The following is a 23,365-nucleotide window of genomic DNA, read 5'->3' as shown; positions in this document are numbered from 1 at the left end:
GCAGATATGATGTATGACTTTACACATGGAAAATTCCCCACCTATCAAATAACAAAGTGGGGGGAAATTCGAAAATCCGATTGAAGAGTAATTGAATGAGGCCTACTGAAAATCCAGTTTCAGATGCCAGGTATCATAACTCACTACAACATCAACTATTACCATAAGGTTACCCATGATGCAGGATGTGGATGATTCCCATATTCCAATTCTAAAGACAGTAGATAATAGTATAAAGGATAGATAAAGTAGAACAGTGGATGAGAACAATATTAAACATCCTCACTAAAAAGGTTGGCAGTCAGAGTTAGCATAGGAATATTTAAGTAGAACAGTGGATGAGAACAATATTAAACATCCTCGTAAACAGAGGAATCAGAAACAAATTTCTTGTTAGTTCATATTCTTCTCTGCTCATTTGGAGGGACAGATTCAGCTTGACAGTCAGTTAGCATGTGATAATTAGCACATAATCTGCAAGCAACAATGATTCAAGCAGTGTTCAACTCCATTAAAGACAAAGAACCAATGCATCAAAAAAATGCAGATAGCACTTCTATGATAAGAAGCAATTCAAGGTTACATCTCATTTCTTTTGCAAAGGTGCTTCCAGAGAGAACTACATATGCAAAAAGCTACATCTTAGATGATTCAATACCCATTAGAAAGGCAAAATTAGATTGGCAGCCAGTTACTAAGCATCACACTGTTATATAAAGATCATTCATTTGCGGGACAAATGATGTAAAAAATGAATATGAAATATATGAGTAGAACACAATATCCAGTGAAGCACTGAAGAGTGAACAATCTGCCCCTAAAGTCAACATAGTCAAAGAGACCAAAAAATAATTTGGTACACAAATAATTACAAGCAAAGGTTACAAACCTGGACCCGGGTTGCCAAGTCCAGCTGGAAAAAGAAAATCAATATATCTTCATTGGCCTTCTCACTATGTTCGATGCTTGCATCCAATCGTTTATCACCCCCACCCCCTTTGAAAAGCCATCCTGCTTCAACCCTCCTGCCTCTTTGTCCTGTGATATAAGATTGTCCTTTGATAAATACATTCTGTACACCACAATTCCAGAGGCAATGTCTTTCAGCCTTATTCAGTAACTGAAATTTCTTCACCGTCCTTAATAGAAGAGTTGATCTATATAGTCCAGTGCTTCCAGGATTCGCCAATGTACTCGTTGACAATCCTTGCACCATTTGTCCAAAGTAAAGATCCTTTCACCTTTAGAACAATCTTGCCTCCACTTCTTAATCTGAAATTACAAATATGCTGCCGCAGCCAAAATAATTGCCACTTCAATATTGAGTCCATGACTAACCAAATGTAGCATACAACAATAAATTTAACCCACAGCAGCACAAATTATTTCATTCAAAAGTCAATCTAAACCCGGTTAGAAACATCTAGAATTCTTGTAGATTACCTAATTTCTCTCTATATTGAGACATGGTCAACCACAGGTACTGAGAGACCTAGGTTGTACATTAAATCGAAAAACTTAGGCCGTAATGTTGCATACATACAAGAGCAATCTCCCATTCTCCTTACCCTGTGAAATGTAAATAGCAGCTCTAGCCACCATTTTCGGCTAGGAACCTAGCATCAACAATATCAATAAATGAACTGATTAATCCCATACCAATCTATCCAGTCATTCAAAAGGAAAAAAAAAAAAAAAAAAAAAAATTCATACAAAATATTCCTTTTCAGTCTTTCTCAAATCCTCTGCTCAACATTCCCGAAAAATAAAAAATGAAATTCACAAGCAACAAATTTCCTACTCCTTTTACGTTTTCAAGTGCCCCATATTGACTTTTGCACTATTCACATACAACCCAACTATTTGACCAATGTTTGAGTTATATACATAATTAAATATGTGTAATTGTTAAAATCATCTCAATGTATAATTTCCAAACATCAACTTTTTGTAATCTAAACTTATTGATAATTCATTATTTGTCAAAGTTTCGCATTGGCAAATGTGGATCAAATTGGGGCACTTTAAAAACCATAGAGGGAGTATAATGTACTCTTTCTAATAAGCGGAGATGTCTCTCCTCCAAGTCTTAGCCTGGGCATGAGGGGCGGCCACCCTCGGCCCAGAGAAAAAAGGTCCATTTTCATATGCATTCGAAGGATTATAAACAAAATTCTGCAATACATTAACAACCTATGATGAACCCTAAATTTGACTGAATCATCAAATAAGGCTTGAATAATGGCATAGAGTTTTTCTCGCATTAGTAGAGTGCAAATAGCAAGATTCTAGCAACAAAATTGGTCGTTATAATCTTGCATAACTCCAGTAATTGTATAACCAATAATTCGATATCAACCTATGATGAACCCTAAATTGACTGTACTGACGATTAAATTTACGGTAGTGTAAAACTAAAACCGTGATTGTAAAATGATAATTGAAAAAAGAAAGTAAAAAATAGTATACCTCCGAAGCTGATTCAATGGAGGAGACAAAGGTCAGAAGCTACTTCAATGGAGGAATTAGAATACGCTTCAATGGAGGAGAGAGAAAGAGGTCCAGCGTAAAAGTGGAAAGCTCCAAAGAGGATAAAACATGAGAACAATGGCGGAAAATTAATGACACGTAACAGTCATGGCACGAACAAAGCCTCACTCGGATAAGTTGGATTAATATCAATATTACTAGTAGAGTTTCTCCCTCTTTAATACTATCTCCGTTTCATATTATTGAAATCGGACGGGAGGGAAGTTTTAACCATTTGAGTTATCCCTCACTCTCTCGCTCTCTAATAACTTGAGTGGATTATTTTATCAAACTATGTTCAAATCCCTCTAGCCCCTTTTATGTGCACCATGTGCCTACTTTATGTGAAAATCTTATGAGTCATATGATGCAAACATAAAAGAACCAAAGGGAGTATAATTTTAATTGCACAAAATAATAATGGAATAATCTTATTACAAATAAAGAATTTTGAGTTTGTTGTCTTGTTGGTAACTTGGTACAGAGTAAGGTTGAGCACAAATTCCAGACATTCGAAATTGAAATTGAAATTGGTTAAGAACCAGCGGATTCAAAACGGGAATAAAACCAGGTGGTTTCAATTCTTAATAATAAATTGAGTACTATTTTAGTATTTTATCCATCCTAATTTAACCATCATAGAAAGGTTTGCAAATACACAAGTTTAGGTGATAAAATGTTCGCATGTTTATTAAAAAATTCTTTAGAATCACTTACGCAGTTACCGCACAAGTCTTGGTAATGCAACTGCATGTTTGGCCTAATCTCAAATCTATTCTACGCCTTCATCATTGCTTATGAGTTCAAGTTAAACTCATTTTAAGCTTATTTAACTAAGCTCCTATTTGTGTAACGACCCATCAAATATCACAGGTTAAGACGTAAAGGTGATAATGCACGATTTAAAATCTAGCTAAAAGATATCGTAATTTAAAGACGTTTTAGCATTGTCATCCGTTGCCCACAAAGGCTGGGCATGAGGAGAGAGATTGTAAAAGAATATTAAAAAAATCAAAAAATATTATTTTAAGAGAGAGAAAAACATTACCCAGGTCATGACCTTTGGCTAAGGGTGGGCAAATGCTTAGAAAGCGCCATTTGTCACCATTTTATTGGACTAGTAGTTTTTACTTTTTTTTTTTTGTTTGCAAAGTTATTGTTTATGTGATAATTTATGGTAAATCTGTACAAACTACGGATTAATATTTTTCATCAAATATTGCAATTATAGAATTATCTTGATTTAGATAATCATGTATTTTTATATCTAGTACTAATTTAAAATTTGTTATCGTATTATAATATTATTACATCTATACTATCATTTCACTAGTAGTTTTAACATTTAAAATTAATAGTTATTTTTAATTTATATTGATTACATGTTTTAATCTATTAGTATTATTAATTACTAAAAAATTAATTAAGTAATTATAAGTGATTGAGTAGAAGAAAAAATAGGAAAGAGAAGATTTGTGACCATAAATTTATAGGGCAACTAATGGGAGTATATGGGTATAAGTAGGTATGAGGATTGGGCATAAGTGAGGTGAAAGAGAGATATTAATTAAATATAGTATGACCACCATTGCCTTGGGCAATGGATGGCTATGCTCAATACTGACACGATACAATAGTAGGCACGACCCATCAAATACCACTTCTAATGGCCGGACAGAGTTATCTTTTTCATCAGGTCCACTTATGCACATGGGCACCTCTTATTGGCTCTCAAGCATAGATTGTATCTTCTGATGGGAGTAGAGTTGTAGACAGAAGACAGTTGCTAAGAAAATAAAAACAGTCACGCAAAAAGACGTGAACTACTTACTATCCGAGCAAATAAACCATTGGAATATTCCTATTTACGTAATTACATACAAATTGAAGGCCTTCATTGCAATAAACACAATTTTCTTTAGCCAGACGAACACAAAATAAAATTGGTGGATGCAGTGAATTATAGATAAATATAGTTGGACTCACCTAGCAAAACTCCCTAACTTATCTTACTAATATATAGCATAACATTATATGCTCTTCCCATTATATATAGAAATTCATTATTGTTAATTTGTAACTAGTACAGTTATATTAGTGTTGTAACAAATTGGATTTGGTTTGATAATTATTTGCAAAAAAGATGACATTGTCGTCGGCCAACGGACATGTTTCGTTGTCCATGGCCAGAAGCGTGGCGTCGAGTAAGAGGGACTGGAGAGAGGTGAAGTTTTGCAATGGGGAATTGATGGGGCTGAAATTGAAGAATAATTCATCCAAACAAACTCTTCAAGCTAACAAGAAGGCGATTCGGCGACGTGTGTGCATGTCGCTTGCTACTGATGTTGCTTCTGTAGCTAAGGTGCACTACTAAGAACTAATAACTCTACTACTAGGAATAATTTGTTTATCTGTTTTAGCAAAAGTAAACCACTTGAACTATGTTAATTTGGTTTCCATTGTACTGTATCCCATATTCCCATGTTAGCCATGTATTCATACATTAGCATTGTTTTATTTAAAACTAAATATTTATTACCAAGTATTAATTGAATGATGATATATGCAACCTTCTATATAAAATAGTGTTTAAAAAAAAAAAACATTAATTACACCCATCTATTTGTGTTTTGTCATAAATTCTCGCATTTATATTACTACCTCCGTTACAGATTATGTGCAACGATTTGACATAAAGCAGAGAGGGAAAATGTCTAATCGTTGCACATAACCTGTAACGGAGGTAGTATATGTCTAGTAATGCTTCAATATTGATTAAAGGTACTCCGTAATTTATATGGAGGTACTCCGTAATTTATATGGAGGGCCATGTTCTCTTAATTTATATAGAATGTGAAGTTATTTTTGCTAATTTTGATTTATTATTACAGATTTAAACTTATTTTACTAATTCACTATTATATTTTATTCTTTGAACTTAATGATTTTTACTGATTAAAATTTGTTTTTTCTATACTTAACCTGTAACCTGTATACAATTTTTTTTTTAAGGCGAAGAGATGATGGCAAACATTTAGTACAAAATTGCGCTTGATCATTGCCAAACCTGAAAATGTTTTGGTCACTAGGCCAAAATACTTTGCATGAATAGTGATGGCATAGGTTTTGTGATTTTATTAGTGAGTTTTTTTTAAGAGTGCAAACGAATGGGTTAGCATTGTTGTAAGATATGTAATCCTTGTGATATCATGTCTTATCAGGATTAGAAAATTCTGAAAGATGGCAAGATAATAGATATAATACTGTTACTTTTTAGTTGATATGGGTTTACCCTGATAATCAAATCTGAAATACAGCTTAAGGACGTTGAACAGGAGAAAACAAGCGCAAAATCTGTAGCAGCGATAATATTGGGAGGGGGTGCAGGCACTCGTCTTTTTCCATTGACAAAACGTCGTGCAAAACCAGCAGTGAGTAAATATTCCCTTACCTGCTTCTCTTAACTTCAACAGAAAAGCTGAAACTCAATATCGACAGGTTCCCATAGGAGGAGCATACCGGCTGATAGATGTACCAATGAGTAACTGCATAAACAGCGGCATCAACAAAATCTATATTCTGACACAATTCAACTCTGCCTCTCTCAACAGGCACCTTGCTCGAGCTTACAATTTTGGCAGCAGTGGCAACTTAGGAGATGGCTATGTTGAGGTTCTTTACCACCACTTGGCATAATAATTGTCTATTACAAAAAAATTTAGGAAAAATTGTCAGGAATATTATGACCTTTCAGCGGTCTTCCATAAATATAACGACCTTTGGATTATCCCGGAATATTACGACCTTTAACCCAATCTTCCATAAATAGGACGTAACCGGTTGGTGACCTGTTAAAAGGGTTAAGTGTAACACGTGTCACTTTTTAATTGGCCAGATACTTTTTTGTTTAATTTTACAATTTTTTTATTTTAATAAATGATTTTAATATAAAATGTTGATTTGAATAATTAAAAAAAATAATTTTAATTTTAAAAAATTCCCTTAGCACCCCCTGCCCCCCATACCCCCGTGAAACACCCTACAACCACCACCCCTATGAAACCCACCATGGCCGCGAGCCCCACCCACCCCGTGAAACCCCCACCGTAATTCTCGCTTCTCCGTCCTCTATCCATTGATGCAAGCAAGTATATAGTGTCAGGGTCGAAAATGAAAGGGTTGGGTAGAATTTTAGATGAAGTGGTCGAAAGTCGATTTTAATGGCGGTGAAATTTAGGTGAAGTGGGCGGGTTTCCTATTTAGGGGTTGGCCGGAATTTCAGAACCGATGAGAATATAAACTCAGGGATTCGAAAATGAAAGGGAAAAGGTGAGGGCTGCCAGAGTTCGAATTTGGGAGGGGAATGGGGTAGGCTGGTCGAAAAGGAGAGGGGAATGGGGTGACGTGGTCGGAAAAGGGAAGTGAAGGGCATAGGGTGGTCGCCGAGGCTAGTCGGAAGGGGAGGGGAAGGTGGCTGTCGGAAAACCCATTGTGCTGTTGGAATGGTTGGGGAAGAACAGGGTGGGTTTTACATTTTTCTTTCTTTTTTTTATTTGTATATTTTCTTAATTAAAAATCAGTTTCTTGAAAAAGAAAAATATAAAATCAAATTAAAATTTCTAACCTATCACAATGCAACACGTGTCTTGGGTAGGTTACCGGTTTTTTGTCCTATTTATGGAAGATCAGGGTCAAAGGTCGTAATATTCCGGGATAATCCAAAGGTCGTTATATTTATGGAAGACCGCTGAAAGGTCGTAATATTCTTGACAATTTTTCCAAAAATTTATGTATGCACCACTCAAAACAACATAATAAAATTTAGGAAAATTTGTCAGGGACAACCTTTTAAAGTGTCCACTTTATTAAAAACAACCTTTTAAATTTTTTTTTTTGCAATTTCAGACCACATTATAAATTTTTTTTTACCAAAAACAACCAAATGTTACTTTCCGGCGTTGACTCTATTTTTCCCGATGTTGACCACGAGTGTGCGAGTCACGTGACCTCCAATATTGCTTAATACACCTCTTTTCCCTCTAATTAATTCCTATTAAAACCATGCTTCTCTTTCATCCCTCTTTTAATACGAGTGAATTGGAGGAAAAATTGGTGTATTAAACAATATACGAGTTCATGTGCGTTGCACACTAGTGGTCAACATCGGGAAAAATAGAGTCAACGCCGGAAAGTAACATTTGGTTGTCTTTGATAAAAAAAATTTATAATATGGTCTGAAATTGCAAAAAAAAAAAAAATTTAAAGATTGTTTTAAATAAAGTGGACACTTTAAAATGTTGTTTCTGACAAATTTTCCTAAAATTTATTTAAGGATAATAGATTCATTCCCTTGCACATACCAAACACAGAGCCAAAAGATCATTAATACAGCTTTAACATTGTGGCTATTTCAATATCAAACACAGTTTCTGTAAAGCAACTCAAGCTACAAATAAAATTACTTCAAATTGAGTTGCATCATTCATTCTAATAGATTATGTAGCTCACTCTATAGAGAAACCATAAACAACCTTGTAATATTAGGGAGCATTCTATTCATCTAATTTTCATTTACTTGAACTTTTTAATAGTTATTTGAACTTATTTTATACAAGTAGTAAATTAAACTTGAGTTTCCCTTATCCAAATATATGTTCCCTGAAATAAGTGGGAAAAAAGGCGAACAAAACAGTCTTATCCCCTCTGTCCTAGATCAAATTAGATCAAAAGAGAAAGCAATCAAAGGGAACAATAATGTGGAAACCTGACTACATAGTAGATGAATTTTCATTTCTTCAGGTTCTTGCTGCCACACAAACTCCAGGTGATGCAGGCAAAAAATGGTTCCAGGGTACTGCTGACGCTGTAAGGCAGTTTGGCTGGCTTTTTGAGGTACATATCTTCCTCCTATTAGTAAATTGAGTTGAGACTTACATGTGAAAATAGCATATTGAGTTTCCACACAAAAAACAGGATCAAAGGAGTAAGGAAATTGAGGATGTTCTGATTCTTTCTGGAGATCACTTGTACAGAATGGATTACATGGACTTCCTTCAGGCAAGTAACTCTTTACTCTGCTATCCTCCCACTTTTATAAATCAAACTTCTATCAAATAGAGATTGCTTCAATTGCTACTTCCAAGAATGCATATTCCTGTAAAATACAAAAAATGATACATGTTTCCAATTACAGAACCATCGCCAAAGTGGAGCTGATATCAGTATTTCTTGCCTGCCAATGGATGACAGGTATCTTTTTCTGGGATCAAGAACTAATGAAGTTCAGCACATTTACTTTCCACATTTAGCACATGCATAATCTAAAAAAACAAAGCAGAACAGAAACCTAAAAATTCACTCATTGCAGATTATATATAGCTGATTCTGTATTTCTTTGTAGCCGTGCCTCAGATTTTGGTTTAATGAAGATTGATGACAAGGGGAAAGTTTTGTCCTTCAGTGAGAAACCTAAAGGAGAAGATTTGAAAGCTATGGTAGCACTTGTAACTCAAACAGTAGCATCTGATTCTTAAGTAGATAATAAGGATATGAGCTAATAACATTTATATGTTTCAGGCAGTTGACACAACTGTTCTAGGACTATCAAAAGAAGAAGCTCAGATTAAACCCTATATTGCATCTATGGGTGTATACATATTCAAAAAAGAAATACTTCTTAACCTATTAAGGTAAAATTTACAGCTCCAATTGCTTTCCAAGTTTCTAAGCTTATATATGTTTTGAAGATAGGAATACACTTGAGTACAAGCTTAGGGGGGCGAGACTGAGCACTGTGGCTTTTTTTGGTTACTCAGATGGCGATTCCCAACTGCAAATGACTTTGGATCAGAAATTATTCCAGCTTCTGCTCGAGAATACTACACCAAGGTACAATATCAAGCTCTAGAAACAAAACAATAAGAAGTATACCTCCATAATTCACCTAAAGAAGCAACAACATGCAATTTTGACAAATAATTTAAACACAATAAGCAAAAGCTAATCCAACTATAGTATGTGATGCTTTGGCTACAACTTAAATTGCTCAAAATCAAGTCTGCTTCAGCTTTAATTCTCATAGAGATATATGTATGCAGGCTTACCTTTTTAACGATTATTGGGAAGATATTGGAACAATCAGATCCTTCTTTGAGGCAAATCTTGCCTTGACAGAACATGTAAGTGTTGATGTTGAGGTTCATGTATGATACCTGTACTGGCTTTATAAAAAGATAATCAACTCCTCTTTATTTCTTTCTACATTTTAGCCTCCAAGATTTAGCTTCTATGATGCAGACAAACCAATGTACACATCAAGGAGAAATTTGCCTCCTAGCAAGATCGACAATAGCAAGGTTAATTGAATATCTATAACTCAGTTTATACTCACTCAGTTTACACTTACAAGGTGGTAAACATAGTGAACAAAAAATTTAACATTTTTTATTAAAGAAAAAGGATAGAAAGACTTACCTTTATTTTGCTTCTTTAGGTTGTTGACTCGATCATATCCCATGGAAGCTTCTTGAACAATTGTTTCATAGAGCATAGTGTGGTTGGAATCCGATCTCGCATCAACTCTAACGTCCACTTAAAGGTCAGTAATGGAGATCTACTTCAGCATGTACTCCATCTGCAACTTCTTGAGTACTGATAATAGAATATAGTTCACTGCAGCTATTTCTAAAAGTCTAATGTTCACAATGTCTAATTTTACCCACTATAAAAATATTATGTTTTCTCCTGCACCAAAGAGTATATAATATCCCCCTTCGCACGATATTCCTTATATACAGCACATGACAAACTCTGATTTTCACCAATCCATTTAGAATGAATACACATTCCATTATTCCAGGAGATAGTGAAGTAGACAGGATGTAGGAATTTGAGAGTCCATTCCAAGCAATGCTATTTCATACTATTCATTGTCATAAACAGCAGTTATAAACCCTTCCTTATGCTTCAAAGTTTAAACCAAATAAACATATTTAAGAACTGATGTCTCTCAGATAATATGGTTGCAATTAGTGACTACAGAAATGGCTTTGCAGAATGACCTTGTATGACTATTAGATGATTGTTAGACTCAGAACTCTGAAACCCCTTACTCCACATGATGCAGGATACAGTAATGCTCGGTGCTGATTACTATGAGACAGACGCTGAGATTACATCACAGTTAGCTGCGGGAGCTGTTCCCATTGGAATAGGGGAAAATACAAAAATCAAGTACAAGACATTCTCTCATTTCTGTGTTTCCCCTCTATAATCATCAAAAAAATAAGATTTACTCATTCTTTCTCACACTATTTCCTTCAATATTTTTCAGGGATTGCATCATCGACAAGAATGCCAGGATTGGAAAAAATGTTATAATTTCAAATACAGAGGTAGAATCACCTATTCACCTCATCTTTTCTTTTGTTCCACCAGTTCTGTAAACTCCATATTAGTAATCACCAGTGACAATAGTTGCAACAAGGAAAACTAATTTTTTATTTCTTTGCTAAACACACTGTATGTAAATAATGTAAAGGCATAGTTAATAGTCTTAAAGAAATGCCAAATGGCAAAAAAAAAAAAAAAAAAAAAAAATCATTCCCCTTCCCCATATGTGTAGCCTAATAAGATAAGAATCACAAGATACTTCTTTTTTCCCTCATGGGCAGAAGTGACTTCAATTTCAGTCCAGAACAATGTGTAAATGATGGTTAAGCTTCATTAACATTCTCAAGAAGAAAGGAACGCAAATTTATTCTAATCAGCATTTTTGGCAGGATATTTATTCTACACTAAATATATACGTAGTAATATACATCTGATTTTACAATCCTCCTTTTTTACAGGGGGTACAAGAGGCAGACAGAACATCTGAAGGGTTCTATATTCGTTCTGGCATCACCGTCATATTTAAGAACTCAATCATCAAAGATGGGACTGTAATATAACAAATAATACCCCACCAAGCCCTTCTTCCAGGAAGAGATATGAAGATGAAGACCCAAAAATTATGTTAAAGACCATGGAGCATCAGGGGAGAATTTTTTTTGTCTGCATGCTGAGTAATGTCATGGATACTTCAGTAGCAAGTGAAAAGGCTACATTATTCGCCAACTGTCAAATTTTCCAATGGGAAACCAAAAGGCCAAATTGTTCTTTATAAGTCATTGCTTAGTCAAAGAAGAGTACATACAACTCAATAAACTTCTAGTAGCTAGAAAGTATTAAAGTTACAACAATTTTCAACACTCCAAAAACAAGTGATTAATCGTTTACACTAAGAACATATCTACACATGCAAATCTATTACCAATATGTGATTTGATAGTGTCATAGTGCATCATACATTTGCTATCAAAAAAACAACTAAGATTAAGCCTAGCATTCACATGCACATGTGGTAGAAAAAGTGTAATCAAGTGAATGACATAAACAATGAAAGCTTTAATATTTCTTAAATGCATTTTATTATAGCGCTTTGCACCCAAGTATATAGAATACTACAAGCAACAAAAGGGGGAAAAAAAATTTTTAAAAAAAAATACAAAGAAAAAAAAGCAAGATATGACTAAACACAATACATTGAGCTATCACAGGAAGAACTCTTCACAATGAAACTTCAATTCATGTTCAAAACGTTGCAAGACAAAATATTCCTCTGGAGCTATAATACTTGTTACAATGCATTTGTCGTCTGAGAATGGTTTCCTACCTGCCCTCCCAGCTCTATGTAGATAGTGCACTGCACTTTTTGGCAAATCAAAGTTGTATATATGTGTTGTCTCTGGAAGGTCAACTCCCCTTGCTGCTAGATCCGTCGCCACAATAAGATAGCAATTTTTTTTTCTAACCTCCTGAAATTCATGGATGAGTAATAAGCTTGTGAGATTCATAAAGAGCAAGGGCAGCCAAAACCAAGCAACAACGTTTGGCCAAGAATTTGAAAGAAAAAACAGGCAGGAAGCTATGTAGAATTAGCATAGATGCTTATATACAATTATATATGCCCCAATATATTCACTAGATCTAAGTTATGGTTAATAACAATAAAGAATAATAGCTAACGTGATGTCTTTATTGATGGTTAAGCACATCATGTTACTGTATCTGCTTCAATTTTAAACTGGAGGATAAGCTTTTTCATGACATAAAACCAACATTGTCCATTTGTTCATGAGACATTTCAAAACCCCACTTCATCAGCCCACATAATATACAAAAGCATTGGTAAAACACACAAATTACAAGTTCGCTTATGAGTAATGAGACTTCAACTTTGCAATGTCACACGTTAGAGAAGAGACTAGAAACCAGATACTATTCCTAATAATCAAACAAAACTCATAAGGACATACCAAGAGAGAAGCCGCTCGAGAATTAAAATTCTGGTCTTCCTCGAGAAGTGAAATGTTGGAAAATTCATCACACGAGCTTTTTAAATGCTCAATCAGCAGAGTAGTTGTCGGTATATCTCCTGCCTTTTTTGACTTTTCAGACTTCAAACAATAGAATCAACACTTTAGGAACCTTTTTACAATATTTATAACAATTAATTTCCATATCTTCTGCAGCAATTACAATACACTCAACTTAGATTGCCAAACATTCCAAGTTTTTATATTTTCTTTTTAAACACCCCCCTCTCTCTTCTATGATTTCTATTTTTTTAAGAATAAACATAAACATACAGCTTCTCTGCTACTTCAAAAGAAAGGGTTCAATTATATTTCCTCAGTTTTTTAGCTTGTTCCACTTTGACTTTGTGCATTGTTCATTTGTTCATATCTCCTACTTTAACCAATTTATTTTACTTACACACAGATTAAATTAAAACAAATGCTGTATTTGTTGGAAATTTTCTAGTAAACAAGGGTCACAAAGAAATGGAAATGAAATTATTGGAAAATTCTTCAAGGCGTGAACAGGATCACTTTCCCAAAAGTATAATTCCGACCCTATACTACAACCGGGTATCACGGAAATACTCAGGAGATACAACGAAGAACAATTACCATCACTTGTAGGATGATAGCAATTCAATGTATAAAAGTGTTTGTGATTTTGTGAAAATGAACAACTGATAATAACTCCCTATGCCAAAGTGATAAGATAGAAATTATATTTCATCTCACAACTTATATTTCATCTCACAACTTTCATCCATCATATGAGGAGTTTCTCATATATATAAGATAGTAGCTTAGTATCAAACGTAAGAATGCATTAAGTCAAGCATTAAACAATGCTTTAAGTTATGCATTGAACAACATATTAAGACACACATAAACAACGCATCAAACATCAAATGTTAAGAGATGCATTAAACAATGCATTAATACACTAAGTTATAATGCATTAAGTATGTAATTGTCCAACTAAATCAAGAGAAATCAAAACTGAAACAGTAAGTGGTAACGGTTGCAATAATAGTGACGAATCAGCCATTTTCTTCCTTTCTCTTAATTAGTTGTATACTACTACCTTAATCATTAGTTGTCTAAGTCATGACACTTTAACCAAATGACTTAAACTTAACATAATATGAATAATCAATTAAATACTCTAAATTCTCCAACAGTATTGCGAAAACAGTAGCTCACTTTTACAATCTGTAAAAACATTAACATAAAAACATAACATAAACAATGCCAACCTGTTCATTGACAAAAAGTATGGCAGACTCGGGCAAATCGAATTGCAGCATCGACAAAATAGCTTGAAATCTCTGAGTTCTTGGACAAATCTATTAAAAACAACTTACACCCAATTCACAAGAGACATAGCTATGCATAATACAAGAGAGAGAGACAAAAAAAAAGAAAAGGAAACAGATACAATGATGGAAACAAAGGTAATTAATATTCAAAATTGCGGTTCACAAACAAAAAAGCAACCTAACATGCTTCATTCACAATTTGTCAAAGTTTGATTCATTTTTATTAAAGTCCTTGATTCCGTTAAAACAAACATAGACTTACGTTGTTTGATGGCTCAACAGGGTTTCAGAAAATTAACCTTAGAAACTACCGTCTTATTTCATAGCCATCTCAAAGGTTTATCACATCAATCTCGGCTATAATTCATTTTTGTCGTTTCAACTAACTGATCCGCAAAAAATATTGCAAAAAAAAATGAAATGGTGACAAGTGTGACTTCAAGGGTTACAGCAAACAATTTTCCTCAAAGCTCAGTAGGCCTAATGACCCTTTAATGGGAATTCTCAAGGAATCAGCCTTGGGGATCTAAAACTGGTCTCAGATAGCACCTCGTACTAACTATGGCCAACTAAGTGACTCGAAAAAGATATTATGCATCTAACTGATCTAAGTCACTTATCTCTAAAACTCTGCAGCAAGAGGGTAATAATGGTCTATTTTAGCTTCATGGAGAGTTTTCACCATCAAAGTAGGGCTAGTTGCGTCAACATTCTAATAGTCGCAAAGCTCAAATATATTAGTTAAAAAGTTACAAAAGTAATTAAAATAAAACTACTCAACTAATAACTATAAGGCATTTTCAAGGCTTGCAATATGAACAAATTGATAAGAAAAAAATGAATTCAAAATTGTTGTGCCATGGCAATGAAAGACCACTGATTCACTGAATTGAAAAAACAATTCGATAGAGCTTAATCATATCCACTGGTTTGTTCCCTAAGGTTAACATAAAATTCTACAGACAATTGTGCTTTAGGTGAGAGTTTGGATCACATGAACTTATACCCAAAATGAAAAAGGGGTAAAAGAAAATTTTAGTGCAGTAGGGAGATAACTTTGTGTTTGACTCATAAAGGAAACAAGAATAAACAGATCGGAAAGAAGAATGAAGAAGATGGTAACAGCTTGGGAATCAAAAATATTATAATGCTTTACAGCAATTAATGAAGGAATAAAACCAAGAAATGAAGAGGTTTGAAACTGTCACTATCAAGAAGAAAATCACATGATGACACCTGTTTACACAAATTTCGAGTCTAAATAAATAAAGACGGGAAATAAAGTAACAAATGAATTTATATTAATATGTGATTTTTGGGTACAATCTTTGTATAAAAGTTTATAATAAAATAAACTAAGTCCTCTGATTCTGTTCCGCAGCTTGACGATGACACGTGTGTGACACCTGTAGGTTGACGTTTGATGACGTCGACTTGAGTTTGAATGAAGGGTGGCGTTTGATGATGTCAACCTGTATTTAAGGGTTTTGTTTGAATACACCTGAACGAGGGCTTTGAAGCTTAGTTCAAATGTGTTTGAGTGTATCTGAACAAGTCGGCATGAGTTTGATGTGCTTGTTGACTTACTTCAGAGAGAATTCCGTTTGAGTTTTATGAGCTCTTGGAATAATGATTTCTGGATCCCCTCAAATGGAGGAATGGTGTATTTATAGGAGATGAGAACTCCTTGAGTGGACTTAGTAGGTTTGGGCTTGGCCCATTTTATGACTTAGAAGTCTTTTAACCTGGTCCATTTAATTTATTTTATAACCCGAATTGTATTTAATTAATTCGGATTATTTATTTGGGTGGGCCAAAATTAATTAAAATGGATCATTCATATGATTTTAACCCAAATTAATTTATTTAATTTAATGTATGACACTCATAAAATTTCCGTGTCTACAACACCCATAAAATTAGAAATAATAGTCATCTCCTATAATCTATATCTATAATAATCTATAATCTATAATAATAATATTATAAAAACTCATAGGGACATGTTAATGCCATGTGTCAACCTTCCTTCAATATGATTTGGTGCCACATGTGCGCCATCCCTCTTCTCTCACCGCATTGAATTGTAGTTATATTTAGTCTCTTTGAAAAACTCTTCATTGGCGTAACTTCAATTCTCTATAATAATGTTTAATTTAAAACTCTTCATATGTACAACCTCCCTATTTAAATTTGATATATCTTCTATATATTAATTAAAGATGATATAAATCATTAAATCTTCATTCACCTATTAACATTGTTCAAGATAAACCCTTTTTAATCAATTTTAATCAAATTATAAATTTATGATGATCCGGGGCATCGCCCGGGCCAATAACTAGTTTATCATCAATAGAAGAGTTATCAAGCTAGTTGGAATTAAAACAAAAAAATTGGAAGTTTCAAGAGGAATTCATTATTTGGATGCACACCCAGTCCGGGCTTTGCTTGATCAACTGGAAGAACTTTCACTAATCCAGTATTTCTTCACAAAAATTGATTATGCATTTGTTCCCAATCAGGCGAGTAGTGAGCTTGCCTGATCACCAAGCAAAGCTCCTAAGCAGCCTTTGAAAGTTCATTAATCCAATACCTCCCATATTAATAGATAATTAATTTCTAATATAATGTTGTTCCAAAAAAAAATCCAACAGAGAAATCAAAATAAAAAGTTCACTATTACCATGTATCTATGAAGCAAGCGTGAAGGCATTGGTTCAACTGCATTTACATGGACATGGACTACATTGCTCTGCCAAAAGAACAAAGATTACACAAGTGGCAAAAATACCTTTACATCACTCAAAATGAAGCAATTATTCAAATTAGTCTATAAAACTCAATTAACCAACCTTGGTCCATTTCTGCTGCACACAATCATACAGAAAGTGTCTATGCTGAGGAATAGATGCACTGGCAAATACAGTTTGACGAGAATGGCTTGATGAATATGAGGTGAGCAACTTCCGCAGGGAACTAACTTGTTTAGAGGAGTTAAACATGAAATCAACCTAATATATATATAAAAAAAAAAAATTAAAATAAAAAAATAAAAACATAAGCTTCTATTCAAATTATAAAGTGCATTATTAGTGATTAAAACCAGAAAGCAATTTTCAGACTCGCAAATATAAGAATAGAAACATTCCTGGATGTGTCATAAAACTAAGGTGTGACAAGAAATAACTAGTCCATTAAACAGATCCATTTGTGGAAGTGCAAAGAGTGCTATCAATAATCAGCGAAAGCACATTGATGAAATGCAAGGAAATTCCCCTAATGGTCTATTCAGAAACTATCATTTCATTTCAAATGATAGAATTGTCCCAAACAACCTATTTTGGAATTATAAGAATATGCACTTGGTCTTTTTGGATAATTAAGTTCATTTTATGGAAACTGAAATCCAATTTCAATTGATGTCATTTCAAATGCTTCAAATCATTGACTGCTTAACCATCGCTGCTACCACAGGAGTAACCATCACCACCTTCTAAATGACCTCCAACGCTTAACCACAGCCGTCGCGTTGACCATCTTTGTTGCCACTGCCTTCACCTGCGTGAAAATTCTCCCCATAACCACCTCCACCATCGCTAAAACAAACACCACCATCTTCCCCCCCCCCCCCCCCCCCCCAAAAAAAAACTCAAAATTTAAGATCTTCAAATCAATCAAACTGAAACTCCATTAAACCTTAAGTCCTTAACAATGGTGATTGAATTCCCTTAAAATTAGCTTACAATACAACCTTAAAGTCTGGATTTTGATTGGTATGGTATTACAAGGATCGTAGTGAACCTAGTCGTAATTACTAAAGAGAATATTAGGAAGACAGAGAGTTAGAAGGAGAGAAAAGAAGCTGTCGGCCACAAACTCTTGCTGCTCCTTTGTCACTTTATGGCCTTACCTTCATACATTCTGCAATTTTTTTTAATTTTTTTTTTATTTTTTGGTGATTTTTTCAGCGATGATGAAATTCCAGTATTTAAAATTCCAGTTTATCCCAAAACGAACAATTTGGAATTGAAAACCAGTATTTGAAATTCCAGATTTAAAATTCTAGGCTCAAAATGAAATGCTTGAATCTGAACCCTACCTAAATGTATTTTTAAAACTCTCGGTGACCTCAATAATCAGCATTTTAACTCCATACAGGCTGCTCACACATAGTGACCACGATCGACAACACATTAACAGCCTATTCACCTTTCTGAATTTCCTGAGTGCTAGGTTGAAATGGAGATGTGACAAATGTGAGATGTCTCAGGAAACAGTAAGTTCATATGATTATGGTACATTGGCCATTGACATATCTCACAATCCTGGATTACTATTTGGTAAAGAGGACTGAATTCAGAGTTGATCCAGAAATCATTTCTATTACCTCATCGATTACCAGCACTCTCATTGATCCAAGATCTAACACATGTTTCTCAAGCATCTGACACAAACTTGCCACTGTAGCCACCACTATGGTTGGGGGATCTGCCTGAAAAATAGAAAGATATAAGTTCATTTTTTGAGGTGGTAATGTGAAAGTTGAACTGGTGAGATTCTAGTTGAAGTGTAAATTTCGACTTTAAATAATCAAGTTTATAATACAGAATACCACACTTTAATCTGTAATGCTTAAGAAAAACAACTGAATGTGAAACCTCTTTATGTTAAAAATTCATATTATGCTCAAATGTAGAATATTTGAGATTGAACAGATGGATAGGCACCTTTAGCCAAGTTTTATGTCTTTTCAACAGTCCTCCATCTAAAAGGGCCATGACTGTGCATGATTTTTGCTGCTCTGATCCAAAATCTGATGGCTTTGCAGCAAGCATTCGTGCAACTTTTGTAACCTTAAATATCAAGAAAAAACAACATCAGCATAGTGCAATCTCTCCTTAAACAAGATGAAGTACAAAAGTTGATTTGCTATGATGGAAAAAATTTCAAAAACCATGTCTGCTGAGAAGAAAAAATGTTTAGCAACATGACATAAAAATTAAAATTAAAAAATAAAAAATAAAAAGGCTGACTTTCTGGGTCAAAATAATAAATTGAATAGCAAAAAACACATGCATAAAATCATCTTACTTGCATACCAAGCTCCCTTGTTGGCACTACAATTAATGCTTGAACAGCAGATCTTTGAGGATTGATTATTGAATATACTAAAAGGAGGTACGTCAAGGTCTTCCCAGAACCTGTCTAGAGACAAATAAAGACATATATGAGGTTGATTGGCCCAAAAATAAACAAATCAAAAAAAAAAAAAAAAATCCTGTGATTGAGATAATGACATTAACTTCTTACTAACTCAGAAGAATTTAATGACAGTTATAAAATCAAATGAAGTTATGGAATTTTCTCAATGTGGGCTATATGTAGATTGATGAAGGGAGCACCTCAATGCATAGAAGAACTGTTCAAGTGTTTAGGCTTTACAACCAGCTTAGCTAATTTATTGCCCAATATTTCCAATATCCATCTTCTTAAGGTACACCTCAAGATCTTTCCAGAGCATAAAATCCTTTTGCTTTATTATTCATTACTTGGCAATCATTTGGGGAAGAAGTTTGCATAGACATGTAGGCTATAAAATCACATGATGATGCAAATATGTAAGTAATAAAGGCATATGAAGCTTGATACTGTTCTTTCAATAGTAGTTTCAACATAAAAGTGTGATAAATGCATCTATTCTAATTCCAGTGGGTTATATACTTATGTGTGATGACTGGTGATCGTTTGTTTGAGTGACACAATAATAATTGGCCCTAATGTAAATTTTTGAGTCGCTATGAGTCTAAGATGTTGTCACTTCTGTAAATCCTTTACTAGTTTTAAAGTTTCCTTAGTAACCATATCTATATGGAAGGCCCAAATAAATGTCATTTTGAGGATGAAATCTTAGTTTGTTGATGATAGCTTGTGAATATATCAACTCCATCCATCATGTTCAAAACTGCAGACACATTCAGTCATAATGGTCACTTCTACGCTTTCCCTCAAAAGATTTAGCAAGAAGGTTAGCATAAATTATCTGAAAAGTTGCATCTCAAGTTCTTTGAGGTCATAGAGAGTTCACGCTAATATAGAAGAGACAAGAAGGATAATCACACCAAAGATCACAAAGTAATAAATAAAGTCACATGAAATCATGAAATTGTTCAAAAGGTGTATGGATGTAAAAACACTTTTAAATAAATTGTTTGTAGCTTATCAGTCTATTAGGTAGGAGCCCCATAAATGCAAGTGCACAATGGTCTGCTTGGATTGTCTATGGGCTCTATTGAGATTTTGAGTCATTTGGGACTTGAAGTTGACATTAAAATTTTGCGTCAAAGCACCTCAAAAGTAGCTATCTAGCTTAACCTCGGTTTCATTTTTCAAGGCTAAGTTTCATATTTTAACCTCATTTTTAACTAGCTTTGACTAGTTTAGGAAGTTTCTAAGGTGTGAACCCCTTACAATTTTACATTATAAAAATATTTTAAGGACTGTATTTGACCCTTGTAAATTTGTAATAGAATTGAGACACATGGAAACAATCTTCTAAAGTAAAAGGCTTGTAGGTCTTGTGATAAGGCACTGTAAAGATTATGAATAGGTTTAGCCTAATAATATAATTATTACATGGAGAAAAATAAATTTCTGCAAAGATTTTACTTTGATCTCCTTCATCTCCACTCTACAATTTAACAATTTTAGTGGTCAAAAGCCAGTAAACAATCCCAGGTACTTGCTTATCAAGCTGGGAATCGGGGATGATAAGAATATTAGTCCTCTTTATTATCTTAGCAAGAATTTTTCGTTTACGATCTCATCTCATACATTTTTTTTGGACAGAAGCATTCTATTCTAGTTTAAGTGTGTGTTATAAAGTACATCCCATTGAGAAATGGAACAAACAGGAAATGAGGAGCTATTATAGATTGTAAATCATAAATATCATCAAAGGGAAGACATGACAGAGGCAGAAAAGTGACCTGAGCATGCAGTACACAGTCACAACCAGTGAAAAGTACAGGAAGACCTTGTTGCTGCACTTCTGTTGGTTGAATAAATCCATTTTCATCCATCCTATGGCATTCAGAAAAAGAATTTATAGTCAATCAACCAATTAAATCCATCATTTTAACTCAAAGCTCCATTTTCGATCCTGATAAGATAATAGGTTCGTCGAACATTATACACCAGCAAAATCCTAACTCTTTCTAACATTTCAACAAATCTTAATAAATTACAAAGGCTACAGTTGCACATATAATAGCTTGGTAAAGGTGAACAGACTATTTTCCTAAAAATAAAAAATAAAATAAAATAAAATAAAAAAGGTTGATCAAATGCAGAACCATCGCATAAAAATTCCACGCCGAATAAGCTCTTTAGTCGAACCCGTATCCACCTTCCACATCTAAATTTCAAAAACAAAAGTCTTAGCTACATGCCTAAATCCAACCAAATTGTGAAAAACATCCAACAAAAACTGAAATATATTATCTTTTCTCATATCAATTTCCACTAATAAAAGTTATGCAAATTACACGTGAATTCAAAAGCGCTTTATAAAGAAAATTTCAAAGCCCTACATCTATTTCTCATTTCACATTACTACTTCAATCTACTACATCTACCATTTAACTTCAAAAGCATTAAACTCTCAAAACAGAAAGGATGAAGATAATAACCTGCGGAGCACAGGCTCAGGCACATGACCTTGACAAAGTTCGCGAAGAGTAACAGCACATCGAAATTGAACAACAGAAGCTCCAATTGCAGGAACAGGATTGACAGATGTAGCAGTTAAAGTGCGGATTCTAGGGAAAGGGCTAAATAATTTACCGGACCGTCCCCGAGTCAAGGCAGGAGGGAAACCCACCCTAGGTCCGATGAGAAAAGGTCCATAGTCATACTTCCATCCTAACATTGAATGATTACAAACAATATTCTGCAACACAGTAACAACCAAATATTACTCAATTGCCAAATTAGTCTCAAAATTCACATAAAATCAAGAATTTCAACATATAATTGCATAAAGAAAATATTACAGCAGCAAAATCGCTAGTAAAAATTGTTCATAACTTGAGTAATTTATAACCAATAATTGCATAATCTATATTAGAAGAACCCTAAATTGAGTAAATGACAATTAAATTTAGGATAGTATGAAAGTAAAGTAGAGATTGTGAAATTGTTATTCGATTATTTTGAAAGAAACACTGTTCATAAGGAATATAGATAGAATAATAACCTAAGAAGCTGTTTCAATGGAGGAGAAAAAGGTGAGAAGGCAGTTCAACAGAGGAACACAGAGTACACTTCAATAGAGATCAGAGAAAACGGAGTGCGCTTCAATGGAGGAGAGAGAGGGTGAAATTAGTAGCTGAATTGAACTGAAGTGAACTTCAACGTAAGATAACAGACCCTTATTAAAATTCAATTAGTATTAGAGCATCAGCAATAAAGAGTATGCAACAATCCTTTCTCAATTTCTCTCTCCTTTCATCCACTTGACACATCACGCTCTCTTCCTTCCACATTACTTCCCACTATCTTCATCTTTTTACTTATCCTCTTTCTTAAATATTTTCAACATCGATGAGTATCCTTTTCCATGAGAGAGTGGGGGATAGATTAAGTGGTTAGAGCTTCCCTCCCGATTCTAGGAGGTCCCAGGATCGATTCTCACCCCGCCCTTGTGGCTCTCTAAACACCAAAAAAATGAGTATCCTTTTCCATACTCTCTCCTATTTAGATATACCCCACCATATATTCTCTCTCCTATTTACACACTTAATTATTATTTTAGTTTGTTTATTATTATTATTATTATTATTATTATTAATCGAACAAAAATATGTCAACTAATACATTTTCACATTAATATAAAAGATTAGTAAAATACGAAATACATGAATTAAAAGACATAAATTAAAAATATGAAATACGCGGATGAAAATAATCAACGAAAATAACACACATAATTTAAAATTATTAAAATGCTAATTTTCAACCGAGCTCCTTGACCTTGCCCATAAATGCTCAACCAAGTCGTTCTTTAATGTCTTATGAACTTTTCTATCCTATTTAGATATACCCCACCATATATTC

General features: G+C 34.0%; 3 protein-coding genes across 6 annotated transcripts in view; 1 reads left to right on the top strand and 2 right to left on the bottom strand.

Annotated features, from left to right (window-relative positions):
• LOC145632018 (clp protease adapter protein ClpF, chloroplastic-like) overlaps positions 1 to 23,365 on the bottom strand; it is a 111,542-nt gene that overhangs the window by 3,292 nt on the left and 84,885 nt on the right. Inside the window, exons 2-3 of one of the 2 annotated variants that reach the window (XM_081684267.1) lie at positions 2,471 to 2,519; positions 890 to 1,293 (exon numbers count right to left, since the gene is read on the bottom strand). In XM_081684267.1, coding sequence (XP_081540393.1) covers positions 890 to 1,216 — 327 coding nt within the window. In that variant the 5' untranslated portion in view covers positions 1,217 to 1,293; positions 2,471 to 2,519. Of the gene's footprint in view, positions 1 to 889; positions 1,294 to 2,469; positions 2,667 to 23,365 lie in introns of those variants that run through there. The other variant, XM_081684266.1, reaches the window with a different exon arrangement.
• On the top strand, positions 4,488 to 11,985 carry LOC145632015 (glucose-1-phosphate adenylyltransferase large subunit 3, chloroplastic/amyloplastic-like). Its single transcript, XM_081684260.1, has 15 exons — positions 4,488 to 4,891; positions 5,847 to 5,960; positions 6,028 to 6,201; positions 8,329 to 8,421; positions 8,503 to 8,586; positions 8,723 to 8,778; positions 8,930 to 9,023; positions 9,106 to 9,218; positions 9,345 to 9,417; positions 9,627 to 9,707; positions 9,798 to 9,884; positions 10,022 to 10,126; positions 10,655 to 10,761; positions 10,862 to 10,922; positions 11,379 to 11,985. Exons 1-15 carry the CDS (start codon positions 4,673 to 4,675, stop codon positions 11,478 to 11,480), a joined length of 1,563 nt encoding a protein of 520 aa, XP_081540386.1. The 5' UTR covers positions 4,488 to 4,672; the 3' UTR covers positions 11,481 to 11,985.
• Positions 11,969 to 22,642, bottom strand: LOC145632016 (DEAD-box ATP-dependent RNA helicase 58, chloroplastic-like). Of its 3 annotated transcripts, none has more exons than XM_081684262.1 (11): positions 22,506 to 22,642; positions 21,940 to 22,199; positions 21,238 to 21,331; positions 19,343 to 19,456; positions 18,979 to 19,104; positions 18,639 to 18,743; positions 17,104 to 17,262; positions 16,935 to 17,003; positions 14,186 to 14,275; positions 12,888 to 13,028; positions 11,969 to 12,386 (listed from the first exon to the last, which is right to left on the bottom strand). In XM_081684262.1, the coding sequence occupies exons 2-11, from the start codon at positions 22,176 to 22,178 to the stop codon at positions 12,123 to 12,125; spliced, it is 1,401 nt and encodes a 466-aa protein (XP_081540388.1). In that variant the 5' UTR covers positions 22,179 to 22,199; positions 22,506 to 22,642; the 3' UTR covers positions 11,969 to 12,122. The 3 variants fall into 3 exon arrangements, with proteins under 3 accessions (XP_081540388.1, XP_081540390.1, XP_081540389.1); XM_081684264.1 differs by lacking the exon at positions 22,506 to 22,642 and adding an exon at positions 21,604 to 21,665 and having other exon boundaries at positions 21,940 to 22,067; XM_081684263.1 differs by lacking the exon at positions 16,935 to 17,003.

This window comes from Chenopodium album, chromosome 5 (assembly GCF_948465745.1).
Source record: "Chenopodium album chromosome 5, dcCheAlbu1.1, whole genome shotgun sequence".
NCBI classification, from domain to species: domain Eukaryota; kingdom Viridiplantae; phylum Streptophyta; class Magnoliopsida; order Caryophyllales; family Amaranthaceae; genus Chenopodium; species Chenopodium album.
The sequence above is the reverse complement of the archived record's forward strand: the minus strand, read 5'-3'. Positions and strand labels throughout refer to the sequence as shown.

What these genes read in the sequence shown, in the direction of transcription:
- LOC145632015 (XM_081684260.1), top strand. Translation starts at nt 4,673, where the DNA reads ATGACATTGTCGTCGGCCAACGGACATGTTTCGTTGTCCATGGCCAGA. An exon ending in CTCGAGAATACTACACCAAG is followed by an intron (nt 9,418 to 9,626) that starts GTACAATATCAA and finishes ATATGTATGCAG; the next exon opens with GCTTACCTTTTTAACGATTA. An exon ending in ATCTTGCCTTGACAGAACAT is followed by an intron (nt 9,708 to 9,797) that starts GTAAGTGTTGAT and finishes TCTACATTTTAG; the next exon opens with CCTCCAAGATTTAGCTTCTA.
- LOC145632016 (XM_081684262.1), bottom strand. Translation starts at nt 22,178, where the DNA reads ATGTTAGGATGGAAGTATGACTATGGACCTTTTCTCATCGGACCTAGG. An exon ending in TACTTTTTGTCAATGAACAG is followed by an intron (nt 13,029 to 14,185) that starts GTTGGCATTGTT and finishes TATTGTTTGAAG; the next exon opens with TCTGAAAAGTCAAAAAAGGC. An exon ending in CTCGAGCGGCTTCTCTCTTG is followed by an intron (nt 12,387 to 12,887) that starts GTATGTCCTTAT and finishes CATGAATTTCAG; the next exon opens with GAGGTTAGAAAAAAAAATTG.